The sequence below is a fragment of the Sciurus carolinensis genome, chromosome 7 (genome assembly GCF_902686445.1).
Source record: "Sciurus carolinensis chromosome 7, mSciCar1.2, whole genome shotgun sequence".
NCBI lineage: Eukaryota > Metazoa > Chordata > Mammalia > Rodentia > Sciuridae > Sciurus > Sciurus carolinensis.
In genome coordinates this window covers 10,336,016-10,350,936 of record NC_062219.1, presented here as the reverse complement: position 1 = coordinate 10,350,936, position 14,921 = coordinate 10,336,016, and the positions used below count along the sequence as shown (strand labels likewise).

General features: G+C 42.7%; 1 protein-coding gene across 6 annotated transcripts in view; it reads left to right on the top strand.

The window, feature by feature from the left end:
* Positions 1 to 14,921, top strand: part of Arid1b (AT-rich interaction domain 1B) — a 389,935-nt gene that overhangs the window by 272,460 nt on the left and 102,554 nt on the right. For all 6 annotated transcript variants that reach the window (XM_047557068.1, XM_047557066.1, XM_047557067.1 and 3 more), the window contains exon 5: positions 3,994 to 4,237. In XM_047557068.1, coding sequence (XP_047413024.1) covers positions 3,994 to 4,237 — 244 coding nt within the window. The remainder of the gene's footprint in view (positions 1 to 3,993; positions 4,238 to 14,921) is intronic.

The following is a 14,921-nucleotide window of genomic DNA, read 5'->3' as shown; positions in this document are numbered from 1 at the left end:
TTTAGATGGTGATTTAAAAAAAAATTAATTTACCATCGATAGCAGGAGTCACATTCTTTGGGTTTTGGAAAATATTCAGTGTTTCAAGTGACATCAGATACTAAAAACCCACCTTGATAACAGGATTTTGCCAAAGCAAATTAGGATGACAGAACAGGATTCTACTCTGCATGAGCCCGGGAAGTCATTGCCTTACTCATCACTCCATCAGGACAGCCAAGAGTTTAAGGAATGCTGTGGGGCAGGGCAACTCCTGCCCCTGAAGACCCTCCCTGTAGTTCCTCTACCTGCCAGCTTGCCAGCAAGATAAGTGGAAGCAGTGTAGCTTGAAGGTGCCTCGCCTAGAATGAGATGCAGCGAGGCTTCTCTGTTCTTTACAGGCGATGTAGATCTGACAGTACTTATAAAAGAAGAAGGGAGTCAGTGCCCTGCTGACTAAATTGTCCTCCAGGGGAGCATTAGTTACAGAGCTTCTTTGTTAACTAGGCTGGATGCTTAAACCACCGTTGAACTTCTTTTATTAGTGTGTTTTAAGATTGCTCTACATATGGATGCCCTAAGTATCTGCAGGGCGGGAATATTTCCATATAATTTACATAAAAGTTACGTGTGTATAACAGTAATAGAAAAACTCTATCTTTTATTACTCTTCAGCTGCACCAAGGTCTAGTCGGCACTGAAATCTGATGACATGTGAGCAGGAAGACAGCCCTCGTCTTTATATCTTCCTCTTGATAGCTCCTTGATCAGATTGTTGAATAACAGAAATGTTTTTGATGCCTTTGCAACTTGAATGAAGCTCTCTTAACACCCCCGTGTCACTTTCTCAACCATAACGTGGAGTTTTAAGGGAGGACATGGAAGGGGATTGTGGATTGCGCAGAGAATTAAAAAGATTTCAAAGTGACATTTTGTTTTTTATGAAGAATGATTTGCATTAGACTGTTGAATGAGAATTGATGATCTCTTAAAAACTGGGTCTGCATTGTCTTCTATGTTAGTTCCATATGTAGCATAATTGAAAGTGGTTGTTTACCTTATAACCCACTGAACTGTGCATCTCTGAAGCATCATGGGAACCAGCTTCCTCCCTGGGTGCTTTGTTTGCTCCCTCCCCTCAAGTGTTAGGTCAAGAAGCACCTGGCTCCAGGAGGCCACCTCCCTGCCTCGCCATAGCTTCCCAGGGTTGGGAGGATATTTTTAGAAGAGTGCACACAATCTGGCTGTCACTTGAGCTTTTTAGGGTGTGGAGGAGGAGGAAGAGCCTGTTCTTGGGAGGGTGAGTGTGGATCGTGTGCCTTCGGTCTCTGCGGTGCAGCCGAGGCCCCACTCAGTTCACATCTTTCTCCTATGGAAGTGGTGAAGGAGGTCAGGCAAACTAGCATTGCTGTTCTTTTGGCCAGAACCGGATGTAAACCTGCCTGGCTATGCGGCCATGTGTTCTCTGTCACAGCTGCTCTGCTCTGCCATTGGCCCCAGGAGCCACAGGCAGTTCTGAAAGGAGTGGACGTGGCCAGTTCCAGTGATATGCTGTGGACACTGTAATTTGAACTTCATATACTTTTCATGTCACAAAATAGCGATCTTCTGGTTTTTTCCAAATGTTTAAAAATGTGTGGCTTGAGGGCAGAGCCAAGACAGGGCCACGTCCAGCCTGCAGGCCCCAGTGTGCCACACGCTGCTTTCAGGAGCCACTCAGGCAGGTCCCTTTGCACGTTCCTGAGTTGGTTCCATCAGTTAGAAAGGGGATGGTTGGGAGGCAGACACAGAGCGGATCCTCAGAGGCCCACCTCTCTTCCCTACTCCCGCCCCCTGAAGTTCCAGGGTTGCGCACAGCGAGAAGTCAGCTTGCAGCTCCCGTTTCTCTGGGAACACGTCAGTATGTGTGAACACGTGCACATCTGTTAGCCTAAGTTTTTGTTTGCAGGAATTCTGGTAACTGCCTTGATGACTGAAGTGTGACTGCGTTCCGCATTGTACCTAACATGTAACTGGCTAAGTAGCCAGTCTACCCGACTCCTCAGGGTTATATTCACTTCAGAAGCCCTGGATAGAACTATGGTGGAATCCAGTAATCAAGTTTAATATGAAGTTTACCAGCCACATGTGTGCACAGTCATGATCTCCCAACCCTGTGCAGAAAGGGTTGTTTTATCTCTCAATTCTAAAATCTGATTGAACCTAACTCATTTTATTTTGGGGACTTGATAATACTTTTTCTAGGGGTAACATTTTCTATCTACCCTGTTGCCATTTTGTTGTTTTTCATAAGCACAATTATTTTACATTGAAGATAACTCTTTATTTTACTGAGAAGTTAATCTTAGCATGTTTTCCTTGTAACATTCATCTTTTTGTGAAGTTCTCATCAGCTGTACTTAGAATTTTTTTTAATAATTCAGTTTCACTGTTTAGAAAAAAGAGGAAAGAGAGGTTAATTACATGGTATTAACTATTCAGGGATCCTAATCTTGAGTTTGCTTTTTGACATTTTGTCATAGTTGAAGAGCTGTGACCAGTTCTGCTTTACCTTGCCCCTTCATATTTTCTGAGCTACATTTATGCTTAGAACCCAGAGCATCTTCCACCACCAGTTTTCAAAGCCCTAGTTTCAAAGGCCCCCATAGCAAACAAAGTTAAACGTTAATGAAATTGAGTGATTAGAGCTTATCTTTTAGGATTAAATATACCTTGAGGCAGTAGCATACCCAGGTATTTCTCATTTCGTTCTGCAATATTTAGTCTGGATTACCAGGACAGATACTTTTTATACTGCAACTCAGCATTTAGAACTCATTGAGCATCTAGTCTCCTGCCTTGCGTGGGCTTGGAGCATTGGAGATCTCAGAGTCTGGTGATTCCTGCAGGCCTGTGTCTAGGTACTGAGCATCTGCTGGTGGCTCCCGGTATAGGCCATGGGACACAGCAGTAAAGAGGCACCATTTGTGGGGTACAGAAGAATGTTTCTGCTTTTTTCTTTCTTCTTCCCTTAATTTCTTTGGCTCCTGTATCTTTCTTCAGTAATGTGACCTTCAACAGTAACTTTGGCTCTCTGAGCTTCAGTTTTCTGAACCTGTCAGAGATTTTAATAACTTCCTCAGAGGGTGTTATGGTCAAATTAGATGGCATTACTAGCATAAAATTATTTTATGAAGGCATAAGGTATAACATTAGGACTCATTTCTGCCAGAATAACTTCAAAGAAATTTATTTTCACAATGTCACGTAAAAATACAAATATCACTATTTTATTATAATGGTACTTTGTTATTTCAAATGTAATAATTCATCACTACAAAGTTTGGTTAAATTTTTGACTGGAGCCAGGTGCGGTGGTGTACACCTGTCATCCCAGTGACTTCAAAGGCTAAGGCTGGAGGATTGTGAGTTCAAACCCAGCCTCAGCAACTTAGCAAGGCCCTAAGCAACTCAGCAAGACCCTGTCTCTAATAAAATCTTTTTAAAAAGGGCTGGCATGTGGCTTGGTGGTTTAGCGCCCCTGGGTTCAATTCCTGGTACCAATTTTTTTTTTTTAAACTATTACTACGTTACAACGTCCTAGTTTGAAATTTAGTCCACTAATGTCGAATTCTAAACAGAGGAACCCAAATCCGTGGTTGCTCAGCTTACAGAAGCCCTCACGTAAGAGCCAAGCTCTCCGTTCCTACGGTAAGTCACCACCCATGCTCTTCTGCAGGCATCTTGCTCAGGTCTAATGGACTTGGTGTGGCAGTGGAAAGGAAAACAAGAAGATGGTTTTATGCAGAGAGGTACTGCTTTCCTCGTTTTTTAGGAGATGCTGAATCTTATGGTTTCATCCCAGGAGGGAGCTCATTAACATCTAATAAAAAGTGGCCATACTCAACCTTGGGCATTAACCCAGAAAGAACTTTCTCCGATGGGGCATTGTTAAGATGTTCAAATAGTGTGTTAGTTGGATGTTGGTCCAAATATGTGTTATCCTATAAATACATGCTTCTCTTTCTTTGTTAGGACCTGTCTGGCTCCATTGATGACCTCCCCACGGGAACAGAAGCAACCTTGAGCTCTGCAGTCAGCGCGTCTGGGTCCACAAGCAGCCAGGGGGACCAGAGCAACCCAGCCCAGTCGCCTTTCTCTCCACATGCATCTCCCCATCTCTCCAGCATCCCTGGGGGGCCGTCGCCTTCTCCTGTTGGCTCTCCTGTAGGAAGCAACCAGTCTCGATCTGGCCCAATTTCTCCTGCAAGTATTCCAGGTATCACCTTTTTAATCATCACTGTTTTCCTCTGTTAGATGACAGCTCTAACATTCAACAGTGGCACGCACACTCCATGACGTATGTTACTGTTCCCTGGTGATGGGACCTTGTATTAGGAATGTAGCCGCATTCTCACGGAAGCGCACCAGAGTCCTGGTTCCTGAAGATTCCCAGCAAATGCGTCTACCACCCATTCAGTAAAATACCTTCTACTTTGATATTTTCAGTTTGCCAGAAATACAAAATTAATCTCTGAACATTTACTCTGTAGTGCTTTGTTAAATAAGATCCTCTGCTGATAAGTGCCCTGGAGTGTGGTTGTTCACAAGCAATGGCCTTGGTTTTTCATTGTCCTCTTCAATACAGACCACAGTGGTTATTTCTGAAGTGTTTTTAGGGTTTGTTCTTACCCATGTCTGCTCACATTCACACACTGACCAGTGCCAGAACACACTCAAGGGTGTTCTCAGAGTTATTTGTTTATTTGAATATTTATTTTTCAATAGTTTCATGTCTGATCCACCTTTCTTATGTCAAATGTCATACATTTAAACTCACCAAGCAACTCGCTTTCCTTTATCATTAAATTATGTCTAAGTTTTTTCTATGCAACTTTGCTAACATGATATAGATGGACACCAGAAAGCACTTTGAACTACTTATCAGAATGGATATTGAATTGCTAATAAATTCTCATTTATATTGATTTTGTATTTTCAAAAAATGTTTATTTATGGAATACTTATATTTATTATAATGTATATTTATTATAGAATATATATGTAAGCATAGATAGCATGCTAATCGTGAAACTTAACTGTCATGAATACTCATGAACCCACTGTCCGTTTGAGTATTAGAGTGTCACTGACGCTGTTGTCTTGCCTATATGTTCCTCCTTCCTTGTCTCAAGCCCTATTCCTTTCCTCCACTTCAAATATTCTCTAGAAGTTTTTTTGGTGTTATTTTTGTTTTGTAGAATTTCATTATAAGCATTCAAAGTATATGGAGTTAGTTTTAGTTGATAAACTTCTTTGTAGAAATGTATACTGTTTAGGATATAAAGTCGTGTTGTTGATAATTACAGGAGGAACACAAACATAAACTAGGAAGGCCCTGGGAAAATCAGAAAATACTGCTTCCACTCACATCATGTGTGATCGCTGTGTCGTGCTCTTTTGGCTAAAGATTGTTTCTAAGATTCATCCATAATGCAGGCCTCGCTGTAGTTTTAAGGCATTTTAATGTTACCTTTCTTTCAAGAATGTTTGCTTACCCTCCCCCGTTTGCAATAAGACGTGGCCTACCCATTTTTAAGCTTGTTAACTCCGCAAATACTCCCTGCTTCAGAATTCCTAAGGTAATCTTTACTATTCAGAAGGGTTTTTTTTGGGGGGGAGGTTCCCTTTTTTTATTTCAGATGGTCCTTGAGGTATCACCTAAGTGTTGGAAAATCATACATCAAATATTGTATTCCTCAAAAAAGAGCTCACTCCTTCATCTGAATTAATAACTAATCTTTTCTGAGATACAAAGGAAAGGTTTATACCCGACATGTGTAGTTGACAATCTGAAGATTTTTGTACGTCTGTTTATCATTTCCAGGTGGAGATTTCTGAGCTTTTGTTTTCATTGAGTGGGTTTTGATGTAGCGTAGAGCGCATACCTGAAGAGAAGAGCTCGCGCTGGGCCTGCGGTCCTGGATGGTCAGGCATTAGGTCATGAGACCGTGCACACAGAGGAGAGGTAGCTCGGCATGTTTAACTGGTCGCCTAGTCCAGTGCCGTGTGTGTTGGGGTAAAAGTTGGTCATTGATCACGTACCAGCATGGTTGCTGCCCGTGCTCCCAGTAACTGCTGGTGTGGGCGGGGGGGGAAGACAAGCATCTCCTTTCAATTTCTCCCGGCCAATTCCTTTTGTAACAGAAAACTTTCCTCTTCCTTGAAAATGTTGTTGAAAGCAGAGAGCTTGTTTTTTAAACTTGTGTCAGCAGTGCCCCAGCCAGCCCTGCTGCATCGGAGTCCGTATTGGCTGATTTTAGTACAGGGAAGAAATCAGGCAGCAAAAGCTTCACCTTTCTTAGTGATACTTTTTTTGTTAGTTTGATTTTTTGTTGTTGTTGGTTTTTGTTTTTTTTTTCCTTTGTCATTGTTGTTGAACTAGAATTGAACCCAGGGATGCTGTACCACTAAGCTACATCCCCAGCCCTTTTTATTTTTTGAGACAGTGCATAGCTAAGTTGTGGAGGCTGGTCTCAAGCTTGCAGTCCTCCTGCCTCAGCCTCCTGAGTTGCTGGCAATACAGGCATGTGCCACCATACCTGCCTGTAGTGATAACTCTTGAAGTGAATTCTTGACTCTCCTTTGCTGAGTGTGAAGGTGTATTTACTGTCAAGCATGTAAAACATAACAAAGAGAACATTTCTTAACCTTAGTGTTGTTCTAAGGGGAGGAGCCTCTTAGAAAGTCTGATGAACAATTTTGGCATTTGTCCACCTTTGTCTCAAGTAGAACTGCAGTGAACTTTTGAGCTGGATGAGTGGGCTTTCTTAACAGCTGATCGCTCCCTCCTCTTATCAACAAGCCACTTACTTGTTGAGTAAACTTGAGTAAGCCTCTCTGAGCCTCAGTTTCTGCACCTGTAAAGTAATAATCACATCTCATAAGGCCACTATAAGGAATGTGCTGTTGCATGTAAGACACAGTATGTGCTACATGTGAGATAGGTACATGCGACAAATAGGGCAGGTACTTGCTACTTATAAGACCAGTACGTGCTACCTGTAGGACTTGGTGAGCATTTAATGCCTGTTGATTATTGTTGTTGCCTTCAGTTATTGTTATTATTCAAATTGAGACTTGTCCACTGTAATTACCATCCAGAGAAGTGTGGTTGGTTTTGGCAGCATGTTCCTGATTCTTAATCCAGTGGTGTTCACAAGGTATATATGAAGTTTCAAGTTATGGATTGCTCTGATTACCAAGATTCTTCAGGTGGACTGCCAGAGCTAGCCATAAATTGCATGGCATATTTTCACACAGTCCAATCTATTTTTCTTCTTACTTGAAAAGAAGGCCCACAGCTGCTCTTTTTTTTTTTTATAAATTCTTTTTTTTTTTTAATTTTTTTAAGATGTTGATAGATAGACCTTTATTTTGTTTATTTACATGTGGTGCTGAGGATTGAACCCAGGGCCTCACACATGGCAGGCAAGCACTCTACCTCTGAGCCACAACCCCAGCCCCCACGCTGCTCTTCTTGAGGGTTGGGACTGAGAAAATAAAGAAGACAAAATTCTATCTCCAAGATTAACAGAATTTTTGCTACTATCTCTACACATAAAATTTTAGTGCGACAATTAACACTTGCTTTAGTCCGACCATAGGCAAGTTGATTTCTCTATGATGGGTGGACAGGCTAGCCTGAAATTTAACAATAGATGTAGTTCAGGATTGTTTTTAGAGATGACATCAGTCAGCTGTGAGCAGTGCCCTACTCGGGACCAGCACACACTGGAACTCTGCTCCCAGGCAGCAGCTCAGGGTTGACAGCCAGCCTGCTCTCAGGGGAAGGAGCACTTTTCTGAGTTATAGAGGAGCCAGGGAACTCTCAGCAGCCTCGTCCTAGCCCTTTGGGAGTGGTCCGTGACTTGAATCCAGGTGTCCTGTTTCTCCTCTCTCTGTTCCCATAGGTAAGCCTAGGGACAGTCAACCTAAGTCTTTAGGTGTTTATCAAAAAAATGTATAGTGCTATTTTAGTGGGATTAAAAAAAAAATCCCAACAGATTTTTGCTGAAAAAAATTACAGGTTTCTATTTCCATTTTTATCCACCTCGCCTGTATCCCCCGCCACCACACACTTTTTAAAAATTAACATTTCTCTAAAATCCACATCCTTATTCTCAATATTAAAAGTGTTGAGTTAGCCAACTTACATTATGTCATGTGTTTTTGTGACTTGGTCATTGGTAATAAACCACAATTTGAGTTGATCAGAAAGTTGATATTTGCTTTTTGATTATTATTTACTTGTAATTAAATGCAAATACACCTTTATTTACAGAAAAATTAGACCTGTTTGCCATCTTCTTTTCTTTTCCCATCTCTAGCCCTAGTTTTTAAATTTTGCTGATCTGTGCATTCGATGCTAAGCTCATACATAGTCTTTGGCTTTGAGTGTGAACCTGTGAAATGCAATGTCCTGTCAAGACTCCAGGGTCTCCCAGGACAGAGCTTTCAAACTACTCGCATAGGTGCGTCTATCTGGAATGTCCCTTTATTTCCTTTGTGTAGATTTGGTTGCTTTTGTTCCTCTTCTTCCTCTCATCCCCAGCACTAACTTCTTGTTTCTGACCTTGCTTCTCTCTCGTTACCTCTTGCTGTATATTGATGCTACCTCTCCCTGAGTCACAGACTGGCTCATTCAGTCATTGTCTCTCCATCAAATCCTTGTAAAATGTACAGCTGTTGTGTAGCTGATAGATGGAATAAGCAAAAGCCAAAATGTTGTGGAGGGTCTAGTATTGCTTTCCTAGCATTTGTTAAAAAGAACAACCATTTTTCTCCATCTCTGCCTGGTAAATGGAATCCACAGCAGATTACAGAGACCAGTAAAGCACCCCAAATGGCTGGTTCTGATTTCTGCCTGTGACACCGTTGCTCCACCCACCGCAGTTTGCCCTCCCGCCAGCGAGCGTCTGGGAATGACTGCCGCCGGGAGACATGGGACTAGCCCTGCTGCGTCCCTTCCTCAGTGGGGCTTTTTCCTTCCTGCTTTCCTGTGAAAGGCAGCATGGAAATTTCCTGTGGTTACTAGCCACGTGGATTCTCTCCTTTGTTTGCACATGACTGGGCTCCAGGTTGCAGGTTTCCATAGACGGAAGGTAAAGAATTCAGCCCTGATCTAAACAAGCATTTGAGACGGAAACAAACTATACATTTTCCTTCCCCCAGTGCCAGTATAAATTGTCTTGTTTTACTTATTCTCTCTTCATTTCTCCACCTTCATAGCGATATATTTATATTTGGAGACAGAAATGAAATAGCTCCATTTTACTCATTGATAGTGTGCATGTGTATGCACTTAAATTAAACCTTATGTCAGGTACAGTTAATTCTGAAATGTCTGGTATTAAACATTCCTCTAATAAATGATCACTACGCTGTCTCTTGGGTTACTTCCTATAGTTGTGTACTGTGGTTTAAGGAGAAAGACCTATAGGGTTTTGAACATGTTGTGTAGGTCTTAGACTAGCCCTAATTCCCCCAGCGTGTTGGGGCAGCTGATTCAGCACTACATCAGAATGCATTGCTGTTGCCAGAAGATTCGTTGAATGTTCATTTCACTCGTCTTGCCTCCTGAGCCAACCATTCCAGTTTACTAACAAAGCAAAAATGTAAATAAGCTGAAGTTTTTTATTTTTATTTTATTGGCCAAAGGCTTTTGTCAGCTTTTTCCTGCATGTGCTATAAGCAGCAACCGTGTTTAAATATTAAGAAGGGTGAACATACAGTGTGTGTGTGCATGGGATGTGATGGGTGTGCAGATATTAACTGCTCATAGTCTGAAAAGCAGCAAAACTTTAAGTGTTTAGACTACTGGTGATATTTCATTGGTTTTGTTAATGAAGATCTAAGGGTAGTAACTACAAATTTCTGAATAGTTTTTTGTTTGTTTCTTTGATTTTGGCATTTGGCATGTATGCCAAGTCCATTTTTAGGTGGAGTGAAGTCACTTCTGCCTGACTGTGGGCCACTTATTGTGATAAATTAGGACCAAAATCACAAAATTAGGCACTTGTGGGCATTGGTTTTGCATCCATTCTTTTTGCATGGTACTAGATACCAAAAGCACGTCTCCCTAGCCATCGGAGACAGAAACAAAATAGAATTGCGTCAAATATAAAAACAAAAGCCCCTCTTTTTAACGTTACTTGCTATGTGAGGTAGCTCACCATCCATTCCTCCCCACTACCCGCAACTGCTGACTGAGGGAGGGGCCCGGGCCAGGGTGGTCGGGAGCTCAGAGACCTTGAAAGGCAGGCTGGGTTAGAAGAATCTTTTATTCATCTCTCAAGCCCCTCCTCCTTGCCCTCTTTCTGTGTGTACTGTCTCCACAGGCTCTCTTGTTCCCTCAACAGTTGCGTGTTCTCCACCTCCAGCCCAGGGGACACATTGTACCCCTTCACTAATACTGACTCCTGCCTGGCAAGTGCCTCTGGTCACTCACTGCCTTTTGAAAAGGCTCCCAGATGTTAAGAGCCTGTGCACAGTTTAGCCAGATATGGCCCTTACTTATCATGAAGCTTCAGTTCCTTCATTTTTAAGTCCCTTCTCCAAAACTCCATTTGTCAGTTCCTAGTTCGTGAGACATGCATCCAGCATACCAGCCTGCCATGACAAATTTGTACCCCACAGAGAAGAGATTAGACGCTAAAAGCGGGGGTCCCCAGAAAGGTTGTATTTGTTCAACTAAATCTGGAAAGTACCTCCTCAAGAAGCGCTGTGGTGTATTCCAAGCCCACCCTGTCCCCACTTAGCAAGTGGGAGCTAACGAGATTGCTGTATGGACTGATGTCGCTGCAAATACAAACAAGAAGATATTCTGGTCAAAAAGCTAATTTTCTTGCTTAATTTGACATTCAGACAAGCAGATTCTGGAAGGCTGCTATAATGGGAAAGAGAAAAATGAATTGCAGTTAAGAGTTAGTCATGAACCAGAGTGAACAGGAAGGATTTTAGTGAAAGGAAATGGTAGTTCCTGGAGTAATTTATCAAGATTAGTTCCTATGAAATGCACAATGGAGGAACCAACCCAGTGTCTCTCTTTCATTTAATACATTCTGTCTATATTTTAAAATCTTATTTTAGGCTCAAGCCTAATCCATCCTAAATAAATAAATTTTCCACTTTTTAATTCATCCTTACTTAATAAAACTCCAGGTAATATTTGGGGTTTATTTCTGTATGTACATGATTCTAAGGCAGTGTCCTTCCAGGACAGACTTAGTAGACTGAAGTGGCTTTGCTTTGATTACAGGGGTGTCTGCACAGTCACCATCCCTGATACCTATTTCAGAACATCTATCACATGCTCCTTCTTGCCCCTCTGGAGGTGGAAATACTGCTGCAGCTTGTTGCAAGGAAGATCCATGCTACTTATTGGCAAACTGAGCAGGAAAAAAAAAAAGAAAAAACATTTTTAACACAAAATGCCATTGATCTATCCATGTTTTTAATCTGTGGCAGCACAGAAAACATCAATTCAGCAGTTTTACAAACCAAGAGAACTTAGCCAGTATTTTTTTCCCTTACAATGTAAAATATTTGTGTGTTATACAAAACAGTAATTTCCAATCCTTTCCAAATGATGCTTAGCAGCAGTTAAGAAAGCAGTGATATATTTTGTCTATTTTGTCTCAGGGAGATGAAGTGTAGCTCTGTGGGGCTTTGTTGTTGGCAGTGGGATGCACAACCTTCCCCTTCAGCACAATGTCTAAAAATGTAGACCAGAATGCTGGCTCCGGAGTCTCCACCCCTAGCACAAAGGACCTACGTGTGGGTCCAGTGTGGGGTGGACAGCCTCCCTGTACTGCCTGGACAGAGCCTGGTGGGCAAGCAGCTGCCCATGTCCTGAGCTCCCCTCCATGAGGTGACACTTGTATCCCAGGCTGAGCACTTGGAGTAAGGGACGGTGCCTTCTGATCCAAAAGCACAGTCTTTTCGGTTGATCCCTTCCAGTACGTTTCAAATTAAGCTTTTCCTCACCTGCTTGTTCCACACTCAGAAATAAAGAGCATTAGAAATTTTCAAAATACACATCCCACTTGCTTGCTTCTCTTCCCCTCTTAATTAAAAATAAGTTAGGTTGTTCCTGTGAAACCCTCTCAGCACCTTCCCTCCTTACCCTGGTCTGTATGTGAAGCTGCAGGGGCGCCTCCGTCTGGGGCAGCCCTGCGGACTTTTCTTGCTCTGTCATGTGGCATGACCCACGGGTTCTCTTGGTTGACCCAACCGTCCATCCACACATCTCAAGTGTTTTTTGCGTTGTTCTCTGAAGAGGCACTGCAGACATTTCTCATTTCTGGCACTGAGAAGACGTCACTATGACAAACCTGGGCTCAACCAAGTCTCTTTCCTTGAACCAGCAGTGTGCCACCTGTGCAGAAGGCTGTTGATACAGGCCTGCTGTCCTGAGGACTCAGAGTGGAGGGCTTCAAAGCTTCATGACCTAATTTTAGCTTAGAAGGAAAAACTTTCAAAAACCTTTCGTGGGTATTTTGGAAAATGGTAACGTAGTGCTCGTGGCCAAGGTGTTCCTGAACTTCTACTCTATTGCTGTGTTTTCTAAAAGGGAATAGGTCGCTGTTGCAGAAGGATCAAAACCGTTTTGCAGAGTGTAATGTTTATTTCCCTGTCTTCTGATAACGCCGAAGCCAGGATTATTATGATGTGTTGATTGATTATAGCCGTTAAGTCTCTTACTAATCAGTTTCATCACTTATTCTCAATTCACACACTTGCACCTTTGATTTCTCTTCCATAACAGGGTGATGTGGGTTGTCGTTGACTAATGAAGAACAGAATTGGATTCGGCATGAGACAAACGGAATGCCGACACCAATCCTAAAATGCATTAATCTTTAATAATCCAGATCTGCATGTTTATAAATGATATAACCAGGAATTGTTATGCTGATATTCTCCTTTCCAAACAGAAAGTGACGTAGGAGTTTGTACTTACAAACTACATTAAATACATAGAGCCGAACACCAAGAGCGTGACCTTGCTGACAATTCCAAATATATTACTTCAGTTGAATGGTTTTAGAAAAGAAACGCGTTTTACTTTTGTTATTGATACATTAGGTGATACCCTGCTGAAGGCCAGCCAACCCAGTTGCTCATTTTCCTTCCTTTCTTAATTTAACACTCCCTCGTTTCATTCATTCATTCAGCAAAGTACTGAGTATGCCCCAGGCTGCAGGCATATTTCTAGGAACTGGAGAAAATGCACTGAACATTAACACGAAGGACCTTGTCCTCAGGATGCTTAAATTCTAGCGGGAAAGACAGGATTTTACGAAATCAATAAAGTCAGGTAGGAAGGAAGGACTGTATAGAGGGAGGGGGAGGGGTGGGAGGGGTGGGGGAGAAGGGAAAAAAATGGCAGAATGAATCAAACAACATTACCCTATGTAAATTTATGATTACACAAATGGTATGCCTTTACGCCTTGTACAGGCAGAGAAACAACATGTATCCCATTTGTTTACAATAAAAAAAATAAATAAATAAAGTCAGGTGTTGTCAGAAAAGTCATGTTGCTTCTCTAAATAGTGAATAGGGATCATGTCTCTTGAAATTGGTATCTGAACAAGAGAAGTGAAGAAAGGGCCAGAGCAAGTGAGAGTCTAGGGAAGTGACTGCAGGTGAAGAAGAGCCATCTCGAAGCGCAGACCCCACTCTCCAGGGCCTGGTGTGGGGAGCACACAGAAGGTGGCGGGCTGTGCAGAGTGGGAAGGGAAGGGGCGGAGCTGGTGGCCAGTTACACCAGAGCATCACCAGGGGCCAGCTGACACAGCTGCCCCCGGCTTCGCTTTCTGAGGTTTTAGTTACCTGTGATCTGAAAATGTTAAAAGGTAAACCCAGAAGCAAACAATTCGTAAGCTAAATTGCAGCATTCTGAGCAGCATGATAAACTCTTGCTATCCGTATCCAGCCTCATCCCACCTGAGTCATTATTTTATTTAATAGTAGCCCTGAAATGTAGGAGTAGTGAAGCTGGCAAGTGAAAAGGTGAAAGATCTCAACTTACTACAGAAAAGATCATATGTTGAGGTTGCTAAAGATGTGTGGTACAGATGGATCTTCTCTCATGAAATAGTGAAGAAGAAAAGCCTGAGAGTCGGAAGCATTGAGTCTGTGCAGAGACCCCAGCAAGGGTTTGCCTAGACCGGAAACCCAAGCCTCCTGCTGCGGGGAAGGGGGATAGGTGTGGACTGAAGAACATCAAGACCACTGGGGAGCGGCATCTGCTGGCGAAGGAGCTACTGCTGCATTTCTGGCAGACTTGAAGTTGTCTAGGGAAAAGGATGCCACCCAAAGCAGCCTCTTTGTGATGAAACCGCTTCTCTAGGACATGGTGCCCAGTTGAACCTCCGTTCACGGGAGTGCCAAGGAGCCAGGGTAGACCATGGAAGCTCAGCTCCGGTACTACATGGCAGTGAGGCAGGACCAATGGTGAAGCCAGGCCCTCTCAGAAACAAACCTGGGTTTTGAGAGAAGGAGAGACCATAGTCACATAACTTTTACTAGAGCATATAGTTATAATTGTTGTATTAACAGTTATTGTTGTTAATATTCTACTATGCCTAATTTGTAGACAAAACTGCCAGTTACTGATGGGTAAGGAAGAACATAGCACATGTAGAGGTTTGGTATTATCTGTAGTTTCAGGCATCCACTAGGGGTCTTGGAACGTACTCCCCGTGCATCAGGGGGAACTAGTGCATAGGAGTTTGTGAGAGTGGTAGGAAAGCCCAGCAGGTTGAGCAGGCAGGGAAGGGCCTGATTGAGTCCAGGTTTTACAGGGTCGTTCCGGCTGCTACATGGGGTACACCCTAAGGGACACAGGCAGAAGCAGGTAGCCTAGAGGCCAGCAGAGCATCCTCAGGGATGGT